Below are 23,401 nucleotides of genomic sequence, written 5' to 3' on the forward strand. Positions count from 1 at the left end.
ACTTGGCAGGGATGAGCTGCTGTCTTTTAGTGCACTGGCTTGGGCAGCTTGGTCTTACCGCCATTTAGTTGTGTTTAACAACCCTTGGAGGTGCATTACAAGTGGTGCTTTAGGCTTGATGAAACTAGTTGCAGATTATAAGAAGTATAATGAAGTCGTGGGCTATGTGCGTGCAGGTGGCTTTGTTTCCCATAGTTGCCGGCAGGTGCCTTCTAGGGGCTGGGTGAAAGTGAACACAGATGCTGCTATTATTGCTGGAGTTGGTGTGGGTTTAGGGGCTGTGGTTCGTGATGGTGGGGGGCTGATTATGGCTGTCGGTGTGCAGAGACATAATGGTGAGTTCACTGTGAAGATGGCAGAGGCTATGGCAGCGAGGTGGGGCTTGTTTCTTGCAAAGTCGATTGGTGTCGATATGGTGGAGCTAGAGGGAGACGCAAGTACTGTGATCAATGCCATCAGAAACCATCAGTGTGGAAGGTCCCCTTTTGATTTGATTATTGAGGATATTAAGGATTTTGGCTCTAGTTTTAATAGCTTTGTTGCTTGTCATGTTAAACGTTGTGGTAATTCCGTTGCTCATCTTGCAGCGAGATTAGTTCCAATTAGTGGATCGGAGTATGTAATGTTTGACTCTTTCCCCCAAGGTATTATGGCCTTGGCGGAACTTGATTTGGTTTAATTAATAAATCCCGATCCCGATTGCCTTTCAAAAAAAAAAAAAAAATTATTACTATAATCTTGTTTTGATTACCTATTAATTATTTAATTTGTTGCCTACTCTGTATTACAATAATTTGATTTGATACCTATTAATTATTTGATTTGTTGCCTACTCCGTATTACAATAAATTCACATTTACTTTTGTAATAAGATCTTTTGATAATATATGTCAAAAAAAAAAACTTTTGATAATTACTCCATATTATAATAAATTCACATTTATTATTTGATAATAAATTAAATGTATTCTTTATTACTTAGTATATTAAATTTTATTTTCATTACTCTATTATTTTAAGTTAAACTGCTATTTGAAGTAGCGGTGTTGCCATTTATTCCAAAACTGAAATTCGAGTAGTAATTTTGCCCCGTGATAAACGAAACTTGATTATTACAGAGACTCGGAGAGTGACTGGAGCACCTTGGTATTAAAAAAAAATAATAAATAACCGATACACTTTTCTCTCCCCCCTTGTGTTACTTGTAAATCCATGGAATTCTCCCCTGGACGTGGTCGGAAACCTCCAACCCCATCAATTCCGGCGAAACCCTCCGACAACACTTTCTCCACCTTCGTCGTCCACAATACCACCGACGACGAAATGGACGACGACTCTCTCCCTCCTCTTCTCAAGCGTCTTCCTAAGGACTTCGGCGGCGCCGGCTCCTTCGATTTCGACGCCGAAACTTCCGACGACATTTCCGGCACTTTCATCGTCAAGCCCGATCAACGTCATTCGGAAGCTCCGCATTCTGTCCGAAAATCACGCAATCCGACATTTATGTCTCCTTCGAAACCTAAATTTGTTCCTAGAACAGTCGAATTGAATGATGATGATGAAGAAGATGATGATGGTGAAGGTGATTTTGGTACTTTTGTGGTGAAGAAAGGGAGAAATGATGATTATGATGATGATGATGATGAGGAGGAGGAGGGGGAGGAGGAGGATGATGATGATGATGAGGAGGATGAGGAAGAGTTTGGGACATTCGTGGTGCGAAAGACGGGGAAAAAGAAGAGGGAGAAGGAGAGTGAGGATGTTTCTGGGACGGTAGTGAGGAAGAGTGGTGGTGGTGGTGGTGGTTCGGCGATGAGTAGGGCGGTTGCGAGTATGCAGGCAGCAGGGGAGTTAGGGTTTGGTGGGAGGAGTAAGCGAGGCGGTGGCGGTTCGAGTCAATCGGATGATGTTGCTGGACAAATGAGACAGTTGCAGAGTAAAATGTCATCGAGTTCGATTCCGGATTGTATTGCTAGGGAGGATCCGAGTACAAAATATGAGTTGCTTCATGAATTAGGTGAATTCTTTAATTTTAGGTACTCAGTATTTGTTATTGATGATCATGTTTTAGTTTTGAGAACTTAGGAGATGTTGATCATATGTTAGAAAAGTAGAGAAAACTATTTGGATTGAACTTGGTTTGATTTGTTGAAACATGTGAGTTTAACTTTGTAAATGATGAATGTAATAATTACATGAATATTGATTTTTGATTTGATCATCGATTGGTTTGAGTATGTTTATCAGAAGCTTTGGTGAATTGATGATAGATATAGTTGACAACTTGACACTATGATATGTAGAGATATATCTACGAAAATCATGTTATAAAGCTATGAAATGAAGTTAAGAATGATGGAATGAAGATGGAAACATAGATGCGTACTTTGCGACAGCAGCTGAGCTTTTGTGTATTTGAAATGATTTTGCTTAATAGTATGTTGAATTTATTGGTGCTGATGTTTTCATTATGTCTTTGTGAAATCAGGGAAAGGTTCCTATGGGGCAGTTTATAAAGCTAGAGATTTAAAGACTTCAGAGTTAGTTGCTATTAAAGTTATATCATTGAGTGAAGGGGTGCGTTTCCTTTTTTTTTTTTTTTTTTTTTTTTTTTTTTTTTTGAGATTCAGTCTTTTATTTTGAGAGTTGTTTTTTTTTTGAGCTGCTGCGTTTGATTGTCTATGTGTTTGGTGTGTAGGAGGAGGGTTATGAGGAGATTCGTGGTGAGATTGAAATGTTACAGCAGTGTAGTCATCCTAATGTTGTCCGTTACCTTGGTAGCTACCAAGGAGAAGAGTATCTCTGGGTAAGTTTTGATTTTGATTTCGTTTAGTAATATCAAATAACTTTTGAATTGTATCTGTGATTGTTGATATCGTCATATTGTGGCAGATAGTGATGGAGTACTGTGGGGGTGGAAGTGTTGCTGACTTGATGAATGTTACTGAAGAACCTCTAGATGAAAATCAAATTGCTTACACTTGTAGGGAGGCATTGAAGGTATCATGACATCAGAATTGGCGTGACTTTCTATTTGAAGGCTCTGTAAAAGATTTGGGTGAATGGGCATATAATTTATAGCTGAAGGCTTTGGAAAGACGTTTAGTGGATTTTAAGAACTGTGTTTAGTGTCATATGATCTTTTCCAAGGAATTAAATGACATAACGAAAGATAATTTCAGCATTTCTAGATTTTCATATATTATTTTGTGAACTCTATTGTTTGCTTATTGACTAAGGTTATTGCCTTATTGGTTGTAGGGTTTAGCTTATTTGCATTCAATCTTCAAGGTTCACCGAGATATTAAGGGTGGTAATATACTATTGACAGAACAAGGAGAAGTGAAGTTGGGTATAAACCTTTCCTTTCACTTAATTGTCGATTTCTTATGTACCACCACGTTAAATGACTGTCTAGCATCCTCTGTAGCGTGCTGGCTTGATCTCTTTCCTCTCGCTCTGCTTCTTCCCTTTCTTTTCATTATTCTGTCACAAACTAGCTACCAAGCTGATACAACAATAACAATATCTCAATGCCTCTATATGAACACCCAGCCTTGGTCAGGGTGGGGTGGGGTTATAATTATATTCAACCTTACTAGAAAAATAAGAGATTGTTTCCAGCTTTCCATTAGGTCCCAGGCTGACATATTTCTGTATAATTTGGCAATTAGTCTGAATCACATGCTGGAGCTATATCAGTTGCCTTTAATTCCTTTACTTATTGTTTGGCTCTCCTATTTTTACCTATAAGCTGCATTATTTGGACGATTCATGATTCTTTATTTTTCATATATATGTTTGTTTTAACTACCTGCTGATTTGGCAGTTCTGCCAGTGTAGTTATTGTGGAGACTCCTCTTTTGGATGGAAGAAAATTGGGTGCTGATCTAGAATTTATTGATATAATACGGAAGATTTGTTTCTTTTTACTCTGCTGCTTGCCCCTTCCTAAATCTTGCTTTAAGACCACGCCTCTCAGCATTCTTACTGTTTTAGGATCTTAAGCTTTTATATTGCTGTTTATATTTGATCTTTTCGTAATTCATTTCGTATAAGCATAACAATGCACAAGTTTTACCTGCAGTGTTTCTGCTGAGAAGAAGTCTTATCCCTTGTCTGCATAGTCTTGATAAGTGATTAATGCATCTTATGGGTTATACAATGTTACTATATATTGAAGTTAGTTGAAATGCCTCACAAACGTTTTATGAAGGAACAGAATCTAGAATGTTTCAACGTAATATCTTGATGATAACTTTGCTTCACTGTCTATTTCATCTTGTTTCCCTTATGAGCAAGCTGTAGCAATCAATGAGAAGTAACTACTACATTTACCAAACCCCATCTTCCCTTTTTTCCCAACCCCTTCTAACTAAAGGAATTTAACAGAAACAAATTGCTAGCTAGCTTACTTTTATTCCTTTTATGGCACGTCGCATACCGTGTTTCTGTTAGGCACTTAGCTTGTATATGACATGTACGTGGTTTAGAATTTTGTATTTTGTGCTGCTTGAAGGGGCATGACTGCAAATTGGCAAGATAGGTACTTGTGATCTTGAGGGTGGGAGGGTGAGGGGTAGTCTGGTAGGAAACTTGAGATGCTTGGCCCCAATTTGCTACTGAACCTTGTTAGGATTCACCCGAAAGCCTTGTTTTTGCTAAAGATATGCAGGAACCATTTATTTACATCTCTTTTCCTAGTAGAATATGTTTTGATTAAAGCTCCCTGTGATCTTATCATAAAGGTCACCATCCTTCTCCCCTGACTCTTTAATCAATTTCTGTAAACTGAAATGTTATCAGAAATGCCAGGGGATAAGATTTTCCGTCAAACACAAGCCTATGCAATTAAAGTCCTGCTACCAGCATGTTAGGTAAAAAAAAAAAAATGCAACCACAAAAGATTTCTGGATTTATTAACGTGCTTAGATAGTATATGCTGGAAATAGGGCATGCCTCAAAATCCCTGCTATTTAGCTATAGGAATTTATATCTGTACGTACTTTACAGATTTTTGATGTGAATGATTGTGCAATCCTTGAACACTTATCAGTCTGGTTTAATATGCAATGAAGCAAAGTGGCCAAGGTTTAGGCTTGAAGTCCTCTCTTTTACTTTTAGGCAAGAGCTTCTTATTTGAACTCGGAATTAATTGTTCTCAGATTTGCTCTTTGCTCCTTGGTCTGTCTGTTCTGCTGTGACTCAAGGTTGGGGCCATAGTGGACCGACAAGAAAGTAGACTTTAATGAGCCTTAAACCATATGTGGTTGTCTGTTCCCGTGATCCCATCACTTGTACGTAGTAAACATTTTCATGGCTTATGCATGACCTAAGTATATAGGCTGGTGTTTTCTACTGTTGAATGAAATTACTTTTACGTTGATAAAGATACCTGATCCTTATGGATTTATTAGCTAATGTGTTCTCTTTATCTTGTGTAGGTGATTTTGGTGTCGCAGCACAGCTGACAAGAACCATGTCCAAACGCAATACTGTATAGCTTACATTTTTTTCTCTGTCTTTAATTTGTTCCTTTGTTTTTTCAACATCAATGTTTCAACTGGAGATATGCGAGGCATCAAGTCAAATGTAATAAATTGAGGATCTTTTCAAATTTCAAGAGGATAGGGGGTTCCACATAAGCATTGCATGTCACGGTAAATGAATTAAATCAAGAAAATAATAAAAATTTATAATAAAAAAGCTTTATGAAAAAAAGAAAAACAGAATTAATTTTTGTTAATCCACCTGAGATGATTAAGTTAAGTAAATTGATTACCCGTATAGTCATGGATAGACAATTCAAAATTCACTATTTTTGTACTATTAGAATTAGCTTGAACGTTAGAGTACTTAAGATCCATAGAAGTTTATACTTCCTCCGTTTTCTAAATATTACACCACTTTCCTTTTAAGGAAGTTTCACAAATATTGCACCATATCCATTTTTGGAAAACAAATATTTGTGTTCACACTATGAATACCTTACATACCCTTACTTTTTAACAATTGATTCTATGGTTTATGTCTACAGTCACATGGACAAATTTGTACTTTTATCTTTCTCTCTCCTCCTTTTTCCCACTACCAAAAAATTTGTGCCAAACCCTTATGGTGCAATATTAAAAGAACGGAGGGGTAAGAATAAACTTAGTAGATTCATTCATCCCCTTAAAATGAGGACTTATAAACTATTACACGATATGTTTTGATCAGTTTATGGGTGGGCTTGGCATTTCATTGGTTCTGAATACAGTATCATAATTTCTCTTTATAACATTATAAAATTTAAGTTTTATGAAACGACCCCCTTCTATTATCTCTTTATTTTTCACCCTGTTCATTGCATGGTTTTGAAAGCTAGTGTGATTTTATAAGATAACTCCTCTATGACGATCTCTTTATATGTCTTGATTATATTGGATGATTACTTCTAGTTTAAATTGTATGGTACAGAACAATCAATTAGGTGTTTACACTATAGTATTTTATGAAAGAGTCACTCTGCTTTCCGTTTTTACATTTTTGACATGGGTGACTGAGTTATGTTTGAAGTTATTTGTAATGTCATTATGATTCTTTTTAGTGCGATCCATTCAGGCCAAATATCTAGAGCTGTATGCATTTATTGGTATCTTTTGTCTATTGTGGAATTGGAGGATTTTTCTTCCAATTTATATATCTTGGGTTGAAAATGAGATCTGTTATTTCCATTTGTCCTTGAATTGATGAACCAAGATGCTTAACAATGTGGTAGGGACGAATTTTCCATGCTATTAATTTTTCTCATCTGAGATTAGATATCTTTATTGTTGTGATTTCCAGGCCTTTGCTGAAGGTAAGCAAATGATACTTGAAAGTGTGATTTAATGATGGAATATGTTAGCTTTCATACTAACAAAAGCAAATTGATTTAATTTTAGTGATATATACTACCATGCCATCATCAGTGTGATTAACACCATGCCCTCATGTTTGATACAGTCTTTGATTCTAATAATTTTTTTGTTACGGATCTCATATGCTGATGTGCGTCTATTCTCTCTCCTTTTTATTTATTTATTTATTTATAATTTCTTCAGTTCATTGGTACTCCACATTGGATGGCTCCAGAAGTTATTCAAGAAAGTCGATATGATGGAAAGGTACTTAAGATGTCTCCTTCAGATTTAGTTCCTTAACGTTTATACTGCTACTTCTATCTTATAAATGCATTATTGTTATGGCCATACATTCCGTGTAATTCAAAATCACATTTAGTTTGTTGAATTTCTCATCTCCCTTTTAAAACTTTTCAGAATATGTTTTTGATTTGCTTAAGGTCAACTGTTGTATATACTATGTGTTGCAGTGTTGAGCTGTCTTCATTAATATCAAGTTCATACCTCATCCTGGATCTGCTCTTTAATATCCTGTAATTATCCATTCCATGTTCTGTTTTGTCATTTCCCTAGGCTGTTTTTTTTTTTTTTTTTTTTTTTTTTTTTTTTTTTTTTTAGTTTTAATTTTGATTTAGAAAGCTTTTGTGTTGTATTGTAAGTATAATTCCTTATATGCAATTCATGCTGACATCGAGATGCAGAAGGAGGTTTTTTTTTCCGTTGAGAATTTTTAGTTCTCACTTTCATATTACCCGAGTTTGTTATCCTTACTAATGGGCTGTATACTTGTATTGCAGCAACCTTGGTACAGTGTTTGAGCCTGTTTCCAAATGACTGTTATATTAGTTATATACGAAAGTGTGACATGTATTGTATTTTTATAGTTCTTAAGATACATGAGTTATGTATTACCAAAGTTTGTGAAAACTTTGATGGCTTCTACTTTGTCCAATGCAATGTAAACATGATTTTCACCTTCTTTTTTTTTTATTTTCTGATTGAATGATTTATAAGCTCCTCCCCCTCTCTCTCTTCCAATTTTAAGTATAACCTAAATCAGATTGCTCAGGCACTTATGAAAAGCTAGCGAAAGGAAAGTCTTGCTCAATTTAACTCTTAGAAATCATGTTCTAGACAAAAAGGCTCCTCGCAAATCAAGAAATTTCTTAAGCTTCCTCGATTCATGATCTTATGATCTTGATTTTTTAATAGAAATTCCTGCTAAGGATTTCATTATCTAGAAACTAACTCACTATGAGAGTATCATAAAGAATAGAAGATGAAAAGGATGTTGGGATATGATCGAATGCTTTATACTGAAAGCACAAAGGGGCTTAGAAATATTTTCATCTCTTAGATTTTATAGAACCAGTTGAGACAGGCTAGAACCTCAGGCTTTTATTAATTATTATTTTTGTAAAACTAATCTTATCTACATATGTAGAAAGACTAGTGCTCAAAATGAAGCACATGGCTGCACTCAAATGGAAAATCTTGGAAGTACAATATCAGCCTGATGTTCAGCTTTGTAGCTTTTTTGTGGAGGATAGCCTTGAAAAAATTATCCGTGGGACTGTGTGGAAGTTTAATGAATTAATCTTATTGCTTGTGTCTTAGAGCTTAATGGGTCATATGTTTGTTTTATGGATTGAATGATATGTTTATCCAAAAAAAAAATTATCTGCCGTTGCTGATTTTTTTGTTCTATTATCTTTATTATGGCTTTAGTTTCCAAATTGACTATGTTAATCTTATTGTCACTTTTCTGTTAAAATGGGACAACTGTCATTGCAATTTATTTGTGAGTTAAGGGCCAAGCAGTATGTTAATATTGATAAAGTGAAATAGATAAACTTTAAGGCAATAATATATGATATAGATCTACAAGTTTGCAAGGTATAATTTTTCTAAGTTCTGTACTGTATCCTTTGCAGTCAATATATATGCAGAAGTGGTTGAAATTAACATATATATTCTACTCTCTTGCCTCTTAGGTGGATGTCTGGGCTCTTGGAGTGTCTGCTATCGAGATGGCAGAGGTAACATCCTTTGTCTCTGACAATTGTATCTCCTCTCCTTGATGGAAAGTTGGAAACCTCCATATTTTTACTATTCTGTTTATCTACACATGAAGAAGGAAAAGGAGAAAAATAACACTGTGGTCCAAAATATGTTGTTTTAGCCATTTTCACACATTATAAAAAAGATTAAATTTGATTAAAGTGCATTGGCTTACACAGTTGCATTCAACATATATTGATATCGTTTATGTAAATGACACTGTGATGCATAGATTTTGTCATGTTGTAGTAGATTTGAAATCAGATCTTGAAAAAAGAAAATTGTGCTGGATTTTTTTTTTTTTTTTTTTTTTTTTTTTTTTTTTTTTTTTTTTTTTAAAAAAAATTTAGGCCAGAGGCGGTGATTTCCACGTGGGGGGTGGGGGGAATAGGGAGAATCGACAGCTTTATGTAATAGAACTAGTGTGTGGCCCGGGTGATGCCCCGGGTTACTAGTTTGTACTTGTTTAATTTGCTAGTCATGTTCGACTATTTTTTATTAGCGTTTTCATAATTATCTTGAAATTTCATAACTTACAATAAGATTAGTATTGAAAATCATATGCAATATTTGATATGTTATATTTAACAGAAAAATAAAATTATTATTTTTCATCATATTGAAAACAATAGAGTTTTTCAAACTTCAAAATTAAAGTTGTGAAATTGTCTTATGATCTTACCTAATGGAATCAAATAGTACAATTAAACACTAATTATCTTATTTAAGTTAACTATAATGGTGGATAGAAAAGCACAATAAATAAATAGCTAAGATGGTAGGACTTGTGACTTAATACTTGCTGGTCTCAAGTTCAATTCCTTGTATAAGCATTTTTTAGTTGTCAAATGATTCAAATCTAATACATGTTGTGAAGTTGACATGTCATTATTATTGTGTTTAAAGATGTGTCACGTCGTGACACATATTGCTGACATGTCATGTTTATAGAGCTTTGAAAAGGTGACATGTGGCACATATTCTGCTTTAGGAACGCCTAAAAATATATAAGTATAGATAAAGAGAAGAAACAGTTGCTACATCACTATCTTATATTCACATGTGTTATTCTGCTGTCACTATCTAATATTTGTTGAAATGCATAGCAGATTGGAGGACAAAAGTTTAATAGGGTACATTAATTTTTTGTATGTTTCTGAGAAGAATAGAGTACTTGTATTAAGCTTGAGAAACCCCCTCTGTTCAATTATGGTTACCTGCACCATATGGAGTTATGGAATTATCAAATTTACACACTCAATTATTTAATTTTGTTTCAGGGGCTTCCTCCTAGATCATCGGTGCATCCAATGCGGGTTAGTGCAATCACTAGTTCCTCAGTGGTGTTATTTTTTTTTTTTTTTTTGTTTTTGTGTGGGTATTTGCTTCATTCATGTTTAATGACTTTTCCCAAGATAAAGAGTTTTAATTATTTATTTATTTTTCTTCAAAAAATTAATTATTTATTTTTGCCTTTTTAGTTATAGCATTATATGGGGTCATTGCATATTACGCTCTCAAGTTCTGACCTCTAATGACTTTTTTGTTGCTTAGTAACCCCCAATTATATGTTTTTGCTTTCATGTGTATATAGAGTATTATGTTATAATTTAGTTATAAAATTTGATACCAATGTGGAATTGGAAATTAAAACAATGGAACACCAGTTAATAGATGTCTTGTTTCTATCAAAAGCTTGATAGCAAAAGCACATGTTGGAATGGCTAGATAAGGAAATTTAATGCCTCCCTTTGGTCCAAGCAAAGGATATATCTGAATCCAGCATTTTGGTTGATGGAAATATCATTTCTGTCCGCATTGAAATTAGATTAGGTACTACTCATCTTTTCAAGTTAGCTGTGGACTATGGAATTGCATTATGCTGTACATAGCTTTAATGTAGTAGTTTGAAGAATATACATATATATTGCCATGTTGAGCAGTCTCACATCTATATTATAATAAAAATGTTTTTTCACCACAGCACTCCAAAATATCAATACTTACTTTATATGTATTCTTTTTTTTTTTTTTAAAAAAAAAAAACTAATAACATCCTCACCTAATTTTCTTTTTTATTTTAAAAAAACCCTACCTTTTATATCCCGTGCATTAGCACGGATACATTCTAGTGTATATTTAATGTAGTAGCTTGAAGAGCTTACATATCTTTTGCAAGAAACTTTAAGTGCTACCCTTCTAATAAGGGAGAGAGATTATGGACACATTGGTCAACAACTTTCAAAAGCTTCCAACTTGTCTAGTTCCCGAGTTTGCTATCTGTGTAAAGTAGTTATCATCAGATCTTCCCACCCTTGTGTGCCAAAATTTGCTATATATGTATTGTAATTTTGTATTATTTCTCTAATTTTTCCTCTTTGCTCTAGTAGGTTCTGTTCATGATATCTATTGAACCAGCTCCAATGCTCGAAGACAAAGAAAAATGGTATCATATTGTTTTTCTGTAGCATTCTGTTTACCCTTTTTTGTTTTTGGACTTGTCATATAGCAGTTGCATGACGAATTTAACATCTCACATGACTATATTCGTTCTTAATTATAAATCATTAGGTAGTTAAAATAGTATATGTGAATAGTGCTAAAGTCAAAGTGTTGCAAAACGGAGAAGTAATTTCTAAACTACCCAAGACTTATCTTCTTTATTACAAAGTAAGTCTTTTTGAAGGGGAAACAATTTTGGAATCAGGTAAGGGTTTACAATCAACAACTTCCATGCTTGATGTCTGGGAAACTGGGTATGGGATTATCATACCCCTAGGAGGAGGGTTTCAGCCAAATTCTCACCCTTGGAGTCAACCCGAAAAAGATATATATATAGAAATATTATCAGTCAATTCTGTCCCCTGTCAGGCTGTCATCATCAATTGTGACTGGCAGACAATTTAGTTACAGTTACTGTTTTGAAGGTGGAGGCAACACACTTTAGCATTCATAAAAATGTTTCTGCTTGATATGATGATGATGATGTTGAATTTTGGCGATTCATACAGCTCGTCAGCTTGGGGATGACTATTCTATGGCTTTTTTTTTCCGGCTAGTGAAGATTATCAATTTAATATCCAAATTGATCATCTGCCTTATGCTAATTATTTAAGCAGAGAGTGGCAGATATAGCATCATAGCAGAAGAGGGAGCCTATGAGGAACATATTAGATCAGGAAATAGAAATGGAATCCGTGGAATGTATGAGGAAAAAGGATACTAGACAATAAGCGGAAGATCTAATTGTTTTAATGCAAAGTATGGGTTTGACTTTTATTACGGAATATAAATAAACATATAATATTAGGTATAAGTTTTTGGGTCTGAAATATCTTAAAACATTAGAGATTTTGAAGTATTTGAACCAAATGCCCCTCAAGGTAAAGCTACTACTAAAACTACATTTTAATACTATATCTCTTTCCTCTCATGGTCCCCAATAGAGCTGCCAATTCGGGCAAACGGGTCAGGTTAGTATAGGTCAGGTCAACTCGGGTCGGGTCTAATTTGGTTTAATGTCGTAACCTATGCGGGTCAGGTTCGGGTTGGGTCATGCTTGAGTCAGGGCACGTCGGGTCAAACATCTTATCGAGTTTGGGTCGAATCAATAATAGATCGGGTTACATTCAGGTCGGGTGAATAATAGGTCGGGTTTTAACGGGTTAAAACGAGTTAGGGTCATTCTCGGGTTCGAGTCGGGTTCGGTTCAAGTCAGTAATTTGTGGATTATAATCAGGTCGGGTCATTATCGGGTTTGTCTCGGGTTCGATTCGAGCCAATAATTTGCGGGTTATAATCAGGTCGGTCATTTCCAAGTCGGGTCATGTTCGGGTCTCAAATTGGGCTAATCTATGTCTCGGGTTGATTTCAGGTTGGTCATATCGGGTCCGGGTACATAGAGTAGCTTTAGCCTTACAAAGTTACGACTTTAAGAGTAACGACTTATACTACCTCCGTTTTTTTAGTTGTCACGTTTTGACTTTAGCACTATTCACACATTCACATTTGACCGTGTTTTGTGCTTTATATGTATTGAAAAATATAGTCATGTGAGATCTTATTAGATTCGTCACGATATATATTTTCAATGCATCACCTTTTAATAATTTTTACTTATCGGCTATAAATGATATTAATGGTTGAATTTGTGCATTGATAAATGTGAATAAAGAAACGTGTCAACTAAAAAAGGAAGTGTTTAGTATGTATTCCCTAATTATTGTATTTATCTTTATTTAGCTAGTTAATATCTACAATAATAAAGATATATAGAATATTTAATGAATATATGCTGAATATATACTAACACTTAGAAATGAGCAAATAGCTATAATTAGTTTATGTAAGGAGTCGTATGTATTGAACTATTGACTATTGAACTTCTCATAGTAACTCGTTTGCACAAGCACACAACTACACAAGTGACACACACAAGATGTCATTAATTTCATATAATATAATATTATATTCTTATTTGCGTGGTGAACATCATATTTTTAGTAGAAATAATTTAGAAATGATTACATAGATATATAACTATAAATTTAAAAGGTGGTTTAAATTGAATTTTAGGTGATTTGAAATCGGGTCAAGTCAATAGCAGGTTACGTTGAGTACGAAATGGGTTTGGAACTTCGGGTTGAAATTGGGTTAGGTCAATAACAAGTCGTGTTGATTTCGAGTTGGGTTAGTAACAAATCGGGTTGAATTTCGGGTCGGGTTGAATTCGGGTCGGGTTAGTAATAGGTCTGGTTAAATTCCGGTTTTGACGGGTTAAAACGGATTTGGGTTAATCTTGGTTCAGGTCGAGTTCGGTTCATGTCAATAATTTACAAGTTACATCCAGGTTGGGTCATCTCCAGGTAGGTTCATGTTCGGATTTGGGTCTCAAATACTCGGGTTAACTCGGGTCTAGGGTTGGTTTCAGGTCGGGTCCTATCGGGTTCGGGTCACAATTTTCCCGGGTTCAAATAGGTCGGTTAATAATTGGGTTCGGGTAAATTTTTCGGGTCGGATCAACTTTTGACAGCTTTAGTCCCCACCCTAACCTACTACTACTTTTTTTTTTCTTTCCTCCCTCATCGTTTACTTTTCAATAAATTATTAACTCCACTATTCTTTGTTTTACAATATCTTTTAATACTCCTAATATCCCACTTACCTCTTATTATATCTAAGACAATTTAATCGCCGCCTAAAATTATGTGCCGGTCAAAGTGTGACAGCTAGGAGGGGTGGGGGGGGGGGGGAGGGGAGTGGATCACTTAGATGCAGGCCCCATGGAAGTTTTTGGTAACCTTTTTCCCACTGAATCTATTTTCTAGTGATTCGAACTTTTTTTTTTTTACAATACTTACTTCACTTTTTTCCTTTTACATTGCGGTAATAATGTAAAATGAAGAGAATATAACATACAAGGCATAAAGAAATAAATCAACACTTTGCATTAATAAGAGAATGTAACTTAAGTGATTTAACACGTTATTTTGAAGATCTTTTTAGTATTTTGTTACTCTTTTTGTCTGAGAGGTCTAGTTCTTTAGCATTTGTTCTAACATGTTCAAAATTTGTGATTTTTCACTCTTTTAAATCGTATGCAATGCACGGTTTTTAAATATTTTTGACAATAATATTACAAAATACTACATAAAGTATATAGTGTAGTGTTTGGATACGAACATTTCATTTCAAATTTGGAATTTCAAATTCAGAATTTCAAATACGGACTTTCAGATACAAATTTCCTATTTGGGTAAACTTAGGATTTCAAAATAAATCATTTCAAATTCACTATAGTTTTGGATACCTCCGATCACTAATTCTGTATAGTTTGGGAAAGGTAAAAAAAAAATCAAATTAGTTTTTGCAAATGTTATTGCTTCAATACTAATCGCTCTGAGTTAGATTAAAATTGCTTAAAAATTGATAAAAAAAATGAGGAGGTTTGAAGAGTAGAGAAATTCAAAAGCCACTACAAAGAAGGATTAAGGTACACTTTAATGGAAGATTCAAGGTACGCTTTAATGGCGAATAGAAATCTCAAAAGCCACTACAATGGAGGATTAAGGTACACATCAATGGCAGAGAAAGCTCACATATCGCTTCAATGGAGAATCGACAGTACACTTTGACGGAGGAGAGAAAGCTCACTAGTTCCTTTAATGGAGAAGAACACGCTGCTTTATAGTAGAGAACTCACAATCTTCTTCAATGGAGGAGAGAGATAGGGAACCAGCCTTAGGAGAGAGAATTTGGGAAATTAGGCATAGGAGAGGAAGTTTGGCTTTTTTTTTTATTGAATGTTGAATTTGAAATGACAGCTTTAGGGTTGGAATTTCAATTCAATCAAAGTTAACTTATGTTTTAGAAATCTTGGAATTGGGTCAAATCCAATTCCCAAATTTAGAGTAAATCCAAACAATGTAATTGGGCCAACCAATCAGCCCATAAAAGATATTCAGAAATATTTTATTTGGGTATATATGGAATATAATTGTCAAATTGGAAAAAAATAATATCATAAAGTATAAATAGTTTACTTATAGATTTTGAAAAAAAAAAAAAAAAAGAAAGAAAAGAAAGAAGCGAAAAAGGCGGGTAAATTTTCACAAGGTAATGACAAGTGTCGTGAAAGGATTCGCTTGTAGTATAGATTGTAAAGATTGCTTGTGTATTTGCAAGATTGATCTTGTATACCATTTAACAAAGATAGTATAGTATTACCTCTGTTCCTTTTTCTTGTCCCATTTGACATTTTGCATCAATTTTAAATGCACTTCCGTGCGCAATATTTTATTCAACTTCGCGTTTTTTTTTTTTTTTTTTTTTTTTTATAAATTAATATATTTTGTAATTACTCATTGAGATAAATCTAATAATATTTTACATGAATATGTTTTTTCTATGTATATCATTATGAATACTCTTAGTGAAAGTTTTTCTTTTCCAATGGAATATTCTAGATGGGACAAACAATAAGGAACAAAGGTAGTGTAAAGTAGCAAAATCTTTTTTTAAAAGGAAATAATCATATTTTTTTTCCTATATGAAGTTGTTTGTTGAGATTTGATAATAATTAAATTTATATGATCAATCTTAGTGAGTTGGCTGACTGATAATCGTTTCCATAGCCTATTGATTTAATTGCTGTTCAATTGTAAGATAGCAACCCCGAAGGGCATTATATTTATAGGTAGTTCAAAATTTGGATATGGAGTCCCTAACAGTCGGCTTTAATAATAGGTATGATATACGGATAGTTTAGTGTGTACACAACAATAATTGGACTGTTACATACTGTTAACGTTAAAATATTTGACATAAATTTTTAACTTTTCACAGGTCTCTTATATTTCATGACTTCGTAGCTAAATGTCTAACCAAGGATCCACGTTTGCGTCCTACTGCACCTGAAATGTTGAAGGTAGTTAAGTATGTGCTTGCTGAAAGCAGCCAGAAATGTGGGTGGTGTCTTATTTTCTCCTTTAACTTCTTTCGCTTTCTTCCGCCGTGTGCCTGCATATGTTTTTGTTAATTTTTTTCCCATCAAAAACAACTAGTGTAAGCTTCTCGTTTCAATTCAATATTTATTCACGCCTGGCTTTTGATCAGGTGCACACCTTTTTTTTTTTTTTTTTTAAATTTGAAATTATGTATAGCACAAATACCATAGCCTATTATGAGCACAAAGAGTCAATCTGGGTCCTTAAATCTTCATAAGTGACGCTCAAGATCTTACCTGTCATTATTGACATATTCGTAATTTTGCAACTTTCCATTGGTTCTCTCTACTTTTAAATGATTTCATTTTTTTTTTCGACAGACTTCATATTTTCATTTAGTAGATTTTTTACTTTTAAAACTAAAGTAACGAAAGCTTATATGAAATAATTGTTTAAGAAAAGAGACTAAAAAGATTGTTGTCAATCTATTTTTTTTATTTTAAGTTTAAAAATTGTGTATTACGCTTTACTTTTTATTTACATATAAGATATAGCCCTTGATGGGAATTGCTAGGTTATTGCAGGGCTAGCCTACAAGTCTTTTGGGTGACTTATATCTTTGTTGCCTCCATTTACCATATGCAGCATAAATTCATTGATAAGTGCAAAGGAGGAGCATTTGCAATGTTGCCAAAGATTGAGAAGGCTAGAAAAGTCAGGGAATCTATGGTACTTCAAGCTCAAAGTCTTACCGATGGAACCTTGTTGGCAGGGGTATGTGCGTAGAACTCATTTGTTTTGTATAGTTTTGTCTGTCTTCGATCTGATGAAGATCCTTTGTATCATTCAGTGTTTGTTTTGCAACGTATCTTTTCTGTGTATAAAATTTATCCACTAATAAATTAAATGGTCCTATTTTGTGTTGATGATGTTTCAAAAGTTGATGATGTTTCAAAATCAATAGAAATAGGCACAAATTTTTTTGGAAGATAAAATTGACATACTCATCCCTATTTTTTTTTTTTTTATTTGCAAAATAGCAGCAGGTGGAGGTGCCAAAAGTGAATCAGGATTTTGGTGACACTGTTCCATCAAAACCTATCAATGTTGCGCTGACAAATAAAAATGAGATACCCAAGGTTGCAGGCTCAGCAAAGCAGCGGGCTCTGCAGGATGCGGAGCTGATTGGAGAAGGTACTCTGTTACGTTCATGGTTTGATCTCTGGTTTCTTATTCCTTTTGAGTATAACATTAATTTTTTATTCTTATAATCCTCTATATACTTCATTCTTTTATTATTACAACAATTGGGATTTAACACTATTCACATAAATAATAATTTGGGGTCTTTTTAGATTTGCCTCGACGTGTAAACTTTCAAAATATCGACATTTTACTCCCTTTGTCCCCAAATAAAAGTCCCATTTGGCTTTTGCACAAGTTTTTAGGAAGGTAAAAAAAAAAATAAGAAGATAGTGGGGTTTGGTTGATTAAAGATGTATATTTAACACTAGATAGTGGGCTTTAATTGATTGAAAATGAATATAAATTGATAAAGGTTAAATGAGAATTTTTTGCGACAAGAGTTTTGGGTGAAATGAGACTTTTATTTGAGGACAGAGGGAATATAATTTCTACACATACATAATTGAAGATATTAATGGCTAAAGTAATGGTTTAGGATGCATGAAACACCAGTTGTTAGCATTAAAAGAACAGAGGAGGTAATGAAAGTTTCTAACTGTTATTCACTAATTGGTAAGCTTCCATCATTGCTTGCTATGAGGTACGGATTATACTGATAGGTCCCCTTGTAGGAAGCTGTACTTGTTGTCCACTCGTCTAGTATCAACCAAACATTTTGACATTTGAGCACTAGCTCTACTTGTTGAAAATAACACTCTCCAAAAAAAGGTCTTTTTTTTTTTTTTTTTTTTGGGGGGGGGGGGGGGGGGGGGGGGGGGGCGAGGATCCTCATTGGTCCTATGTAGTTGCACTTTTTATTTGGTAAATGAAAAAAAAGCTATTATCTCGGGTAACCCTTTGCTATTTACTAATAGCATTGGTGATGGTGGCATTAATGAAGGTTAAAACATAAAAATATTATTTCGTATAATTTACTATGGACCTATGGTTAACATTTGTACGGTTAACCCTCTTTATCCCTTTTTTCTCTCCTCTATTTCAACTCACCATCACTCACTCACCCTCCACCGCTGCACCAAATCCCAGCATCTTCACGGCCCATAAACCCCCTGTTTTTCTCACCTACTGTAAGCACCACCATTATTCCACCGCCTCAAACCCCGCTGCCTAGAACATTCGTCTTCCACCACCACGCTTACCTCATTCCCTTCCCTCACCCACTCTGTCGCATTCCCTCTCATAACTCTTTCTCCCCCTTAAGTGAACTGCTAAGTGAACTGCCGCAAGCACCTCCCTCCCTACCGCCCAGACTCACCGATCACGATGCCTCCTCTATACTGCTGGCCATTGACAACCCCTTGCTGATGCCTAACCAAACACAGCTCTACTTTCTCTCTTCTCTGCCTGCCTCTATTCATCCTCCCTGTACCAAGACTAATGTTTGGTCTTTGTTGCTGTTGAAACCACACAAATAAGCCTTGTGCTCTGAAACAACACTTGATGGAATTACCTGTGATTGCTGTCTTCCGGTTTAACTGGTCCTTTTGAAGCTTTTCTTTTTAGCTGTGGATTGTGATGTTTTGGCAAACAACATTTGTGGTCTTTTCTCTGTGCAGGTGATTTTGGGACTTTTGTAGTCCATGGTGGGGATGAAGAGGAGACATCATCATTTTATGGCAGTCCTGAAGTTTCCTCACTGAGTGTTAAATCAGATGTAATAGTTGATCAAAGGTATTTGTTTTTTCTCAAGCAAATTGATACTTTTCTTGTGCCATGGTATCTTTTGGAAATAAATTTTCCCAAATCATGTTTATGGGTTGATCCAGGCCTTAAAGAGAGAACCGATCATGTAAAATTCATCTTTGTAATAGTAACGTTAAGTACCTGATCTGCACTTTATTCTCTTTTAAAACTTTTGAAAAATTAAAATGTCTCATGAGAAACTGATGTTTTTAGCTTAATATTAGAACATGGTTCAAATTTGGAATCAGTCTCTAAATCTTTCGTCAGCGTATTAATTATAACCATCATCTGTACGAGGAAATGAGAAATAATCTAATTTTCATACTCCATTTTTTACTTGCTTTTGCTTACATTTTGTGCACTAATAAGCTCCCGAACATTAGAAGTATGGCTTTATTCAATTATTCACCTTTTGCTGCAGTTAACTTTAGGTGTTTATATGCTTCACGTAGTTTTGGAGGTTGACTAGTTTGTTGTATATTTTTTTCAGGGGGGATAAAGCATTTACCAGTGCTGCCACAAATATACATGAGAAAGAATTGCTTGTTGCTAGTGGAGTCAATCGAGAATCCATTGCAGCAACCGTTCCTTTACAGAACCGTATGGCAAGCAAAACATGTCAGACAAAGGTTGGAGGCAGTGGTGGTTTGGGTGACCAATCTAGGAGTGAAACTGTCAGTCGAAAAACATTTTCAGCGCAAGACAAGGTTATTTTTTTTATTTTGGCTCTCTTCTTGATGTGATCATTACAATGATACTTTTTCAGGTGTACAATTTCTTGTTCTTCTATCTACTGTAGGTTCTTAACAGGAATGATGTGCTCAAAGCTTTGCTATATGCTCCACAAATTGTCATTTGAGCTGATTTTGTTGATGTCTTGTTATGTATTAAGTACTTTGACCCATGCTTATTGTGTGTCCCAGTAAATTAGCTACAGGATGTCATCTTCTAGCTCCCATGGCTTATGCTTAAAGTGAAGTTGTTGCAAATTATTTATTTTACTTGTGTTAACTATCTATGCACATTAGTAAATTCACAGTAGAGGCAAGGTATTCTGTTAACTTGAACTAAAATTCACAGAAATTTTGGAGGGGAATGGTTAGGTTTCGTAGAATCTTAGGGATGAAAAAGTAAAAGTTGCTTGAGATTAATCATCAAACGAAAAATGAACATAGCTTATGCTAAAATTTTCTATTGCTTGTAGTAGTTGAATATATATATACTAGGTTGCACTGATACGGATACGGGGACAAAAACGGGGACGGGTACGGGGACTGGATACGGCAAAAAAAAAATTTCAAGAAACGGGTACGGCTCAGATACGGCAAAAAAAAAATTCAGAAAAAAAATCCATAAAAAAAAAAAAAATCCATACAACACAACTTGAAAGGTGATGCTGCTGGCTTTCTTTTCTTAGAGCCTGAACCATCATCCAACTGATCAGTGGTAGTCTCCATGGATTCACAAGGAAGTAGAACTTCTCTAGGCCCCGAATCATTTTTTCTAGCTTCAAACTCATCATCTACTCTTTGCATTTCAATTTTATCAGCTTGTGTTACTTTCTTACAAATTGCAATGCCTTGATTTTTAATCTGAAGTAAATGAGCTCAAACTCTAGAATAGCTTCCTGATTTTATGTCATTACAAAAGTTACACTGAAATCTCCATGTTCCACCTAGAGCCCCCTTTTTGTCTAATTTTGTAACATAATTCCACAATGGAGCTGTATTTTCAGTTGATTTCGTATTAACAGACCCACTACCCGTACTACTATCAATATTAAGAGAGTCCATTCAACTGCACAATATCAAAAAAGAAAAAAAAATCACTTACTATCATTCTCAATTAATGTCATCAGACTCATCACTCATCAACTAATCAGAAAGGGGAAACAATTAAAAAAGGAAACAACACATGAACACAAACAGATCGACCACAAGAGAAGATTCAGAACAAAGAAACAATTCCAGAACAAAGAAACAAGAGAGAAATCAGAAAAACATACAGATCGAAGAAGAAGGTGGGTCTCCGGCGCCGCTACCAACTGTCAACTGCCGCAGGTGGGTTTTCGAACTCTCCGGTCGCCGCCTTGAATCAATTCAGACACTTGGAAGGAGAAGATTTAGAGCTCGAAAATTTTAGCGTTTGTAGGATTGGGGGAAATTGATCTCACGTAAGTAAAATGAGTTGGGTTTTTTTTTTTAAGAAAATTGGGCTGGGCTTCATTGGGTACGGCTGAAATTGGGTTTTGCCGTACCCGATACGTTTCCGAACATAACGTCATCCGTCCCCAAAATGACGTGGCACGGCTTGGGGACGTATCCGAGCCGTACCCGTACCGTCCCCGTATCCGATACGTCCCCGGTATGGGATACGGCAGGGAGTTGGCGTACCCGTGCATCACAGTATATATATCATGCACACTTTTGTCTAAAATCAGATATGAAGTTATACGAAACAATAATGTCAATTTACACTTTTTTTTTTTTTTTCATTTGCTTTTGTACCTATTACCATCTCTGAAGTGCCTCAAACAAAGATATTACAGGTTTAGAATGGTTATTTTACATAAGTTGGTCCATGAGATCAGATACTTTGACCCCTTATCGACAATCTTTCAATCTGTTACCAAATATATTTATGTTGTTCATTATTAGAATATACTTGAATCTGTTTGCCCCAACAAACTGACAGTATCTGTTATCTTGGGTTATGATTTTTCTGTTTGGGCCTATGTATGGGACATGTTCCGTTTTTTGTAACGGGGTTGTATATAAGATCCCTAGGTCATTATCTAGCCTAATTCCATGATCTATTTCCTCAAGATCAACAACATTTACCCGCCTTCTTATGGAGGTAACTTACACGTTCTTTGAGGTAACTTGCACATTGTTAGTGAATCACATCAGTGTTGTTTTAAATTAATATTTTTTTGTAATGTCGTTTTACATTTATCTTTTTTTGGGTATTTAATAGCATTCACTTATCTGGATTGCATTGTCGTTGTAGCTTTGGTCAATATATGCAGCTGGAAATACGGTGCCTATTCCTTTTCTGAGGGCAACTGATATATCACCTATTGCACTCTTATCTGATAATGTATTTGGGGGGAAGCAAAAAGAAAATAGTGGGATGGTGGCTGCGGAAGCATTGCAAGAACTTTTTGCTGGGGATGCTCAATCAAAAAAGAGGCGGGGACAAAATGAGGTTTCATTGCTTAGTCTGTTTTTATGATTAGGGTTATGTGGTTTATTTTCCTTAGGTTCAGTTTTTTTTTTAACACTTTTTTTCTCTTCCTTTTGCCCCTCTCTTTGCATAAGCAGCCGATGGCCCTTCCACCAAGCGTTTATCAAAGACTTACCTCAAGTCCCACACTTATGAATCTGGCTCAAGCTCTGGCTTATCACAAAATGTAAGTTACTATTTGTATGTTGTCACTTCTTTTGATACGGCATATACAAAGCCTTTTGCTTTCTGTGATATGTTGATTGTGTCGTCCCTATACTAGAATGCTCTCTAGAAACAGTCTTTGTTTCAGTGAATAAAATTGTGAAAGGTTTCATTTGGATTGTCTAATTTGAAACAGGTGCTATGAAGAGATGCCACTTCAAGATCTGCAAGTAGCACAAGAACAACAGACTATTCAAAATCTAAGTGATACTCTGAGAACCATTCTGCGCTTGTAGGCTAGTAGCTCAAAATGATTCCTTAGTTGCGTACTTGCGTGTCTCTCTTTCTTTTGCCTTAACTTTCTCTGCTTCTATACTGTGCATCATTTTGTATTTATGATGCCTTTTATTTCAATTAAGAAAACTGTTATGCCAGCAAGTCCTGGAGGTGGTTCTGTTCTCGAACTGCTGATGAACAGGCTCTGGCTTGCTATTATTTGTGCAGGAATAATCAAATTTATTTCTGAACACAAACATGTAGATATGAAACTTTTGTTTACAGAAGAAGTAGATGCAGCTGATGAAAGCCTGGATTTATGTTCTTTGTTTCGTCTTTGTTTTTTTGGTTGTTGCTGGTTTTGAGCATGGCACTATGGCAGCATGATTTTTTTGCGAATCCTGGTTGAGAACTTCAAAATGTACATGAGCCTTTATTGCTTGAGTTTGATTTTTC

The 23,401-nt window shown here is 35.1% G+C and overlaps 1 protein-coding gene across 2 annotated transcripts; it reads left to right on the forward strand.

Moving 5' to 3' along the window:
- The first annotated feature begins 1,149 nt into the window (after positions 1-1,149).
- On the forward strand, positions 1,150-23,279 carry LOC145562243 (serine/threonine-protein kinase 1-like). 2 transcript variants are annotated; one of them, XM_081622452.1, is made up of 18 exons: positions 1,150-2,017; positions 2,489-2,577; positions 2,699-2,806; positions 2,893-3,000; positions 3,262-3,352; positions 5,445-5,497; positions 7,086-7,148; positions 8,879-8,923; positions 10,226-10,261; positions 11,336-11,391; positions 16,290-16,371; positions 17,036-17,164; positions 17,431-17,584; positions 19,153-19,267; positions 19,770-19,986; positions 22,289-22,486; positions 22,603-22,691; positions 22,866-23,279. In XM_081622452.1, exons 1-18 carry the CDS (start codon positions 1,213-1,215, stop codon positions 22,963-22,965), a joined length of 2,538 nt encoding a protein of 845 aa, XP_081478578.1. In that variant the 5' UTR covers positions 1,150-1,212; the 3' UTR covers positions 22,966-23,279. The 2 variants fall into 2 exon arrangements, with proteins under 2 accessions (XP_081478578.1, XP_081478579.1); XM_081622453.1 differs by having other exon boundaries at positions 1,151-2,017; positions 17,434-17,584.
- Positions 23,280-23,401: the final 122 nt, after the last annotated feature.

The sequence above is a fragment of the Chenopodium album genome, chromosome 10 (assembly GCF_948465745.1).
Source record: "Chenopodium album chromosome 10, dcCheAlbu1.1, whole genome shotgun sequence".
In the NCBI taxonomy this organism is placed as follows: domain Eukaryota; kingdom Viridiplantae; phylum Streptophyta; class Magnoliopsida; order Caryophyllales; family Amaranthaceae; genus Chenopodium; species Chenopodium album.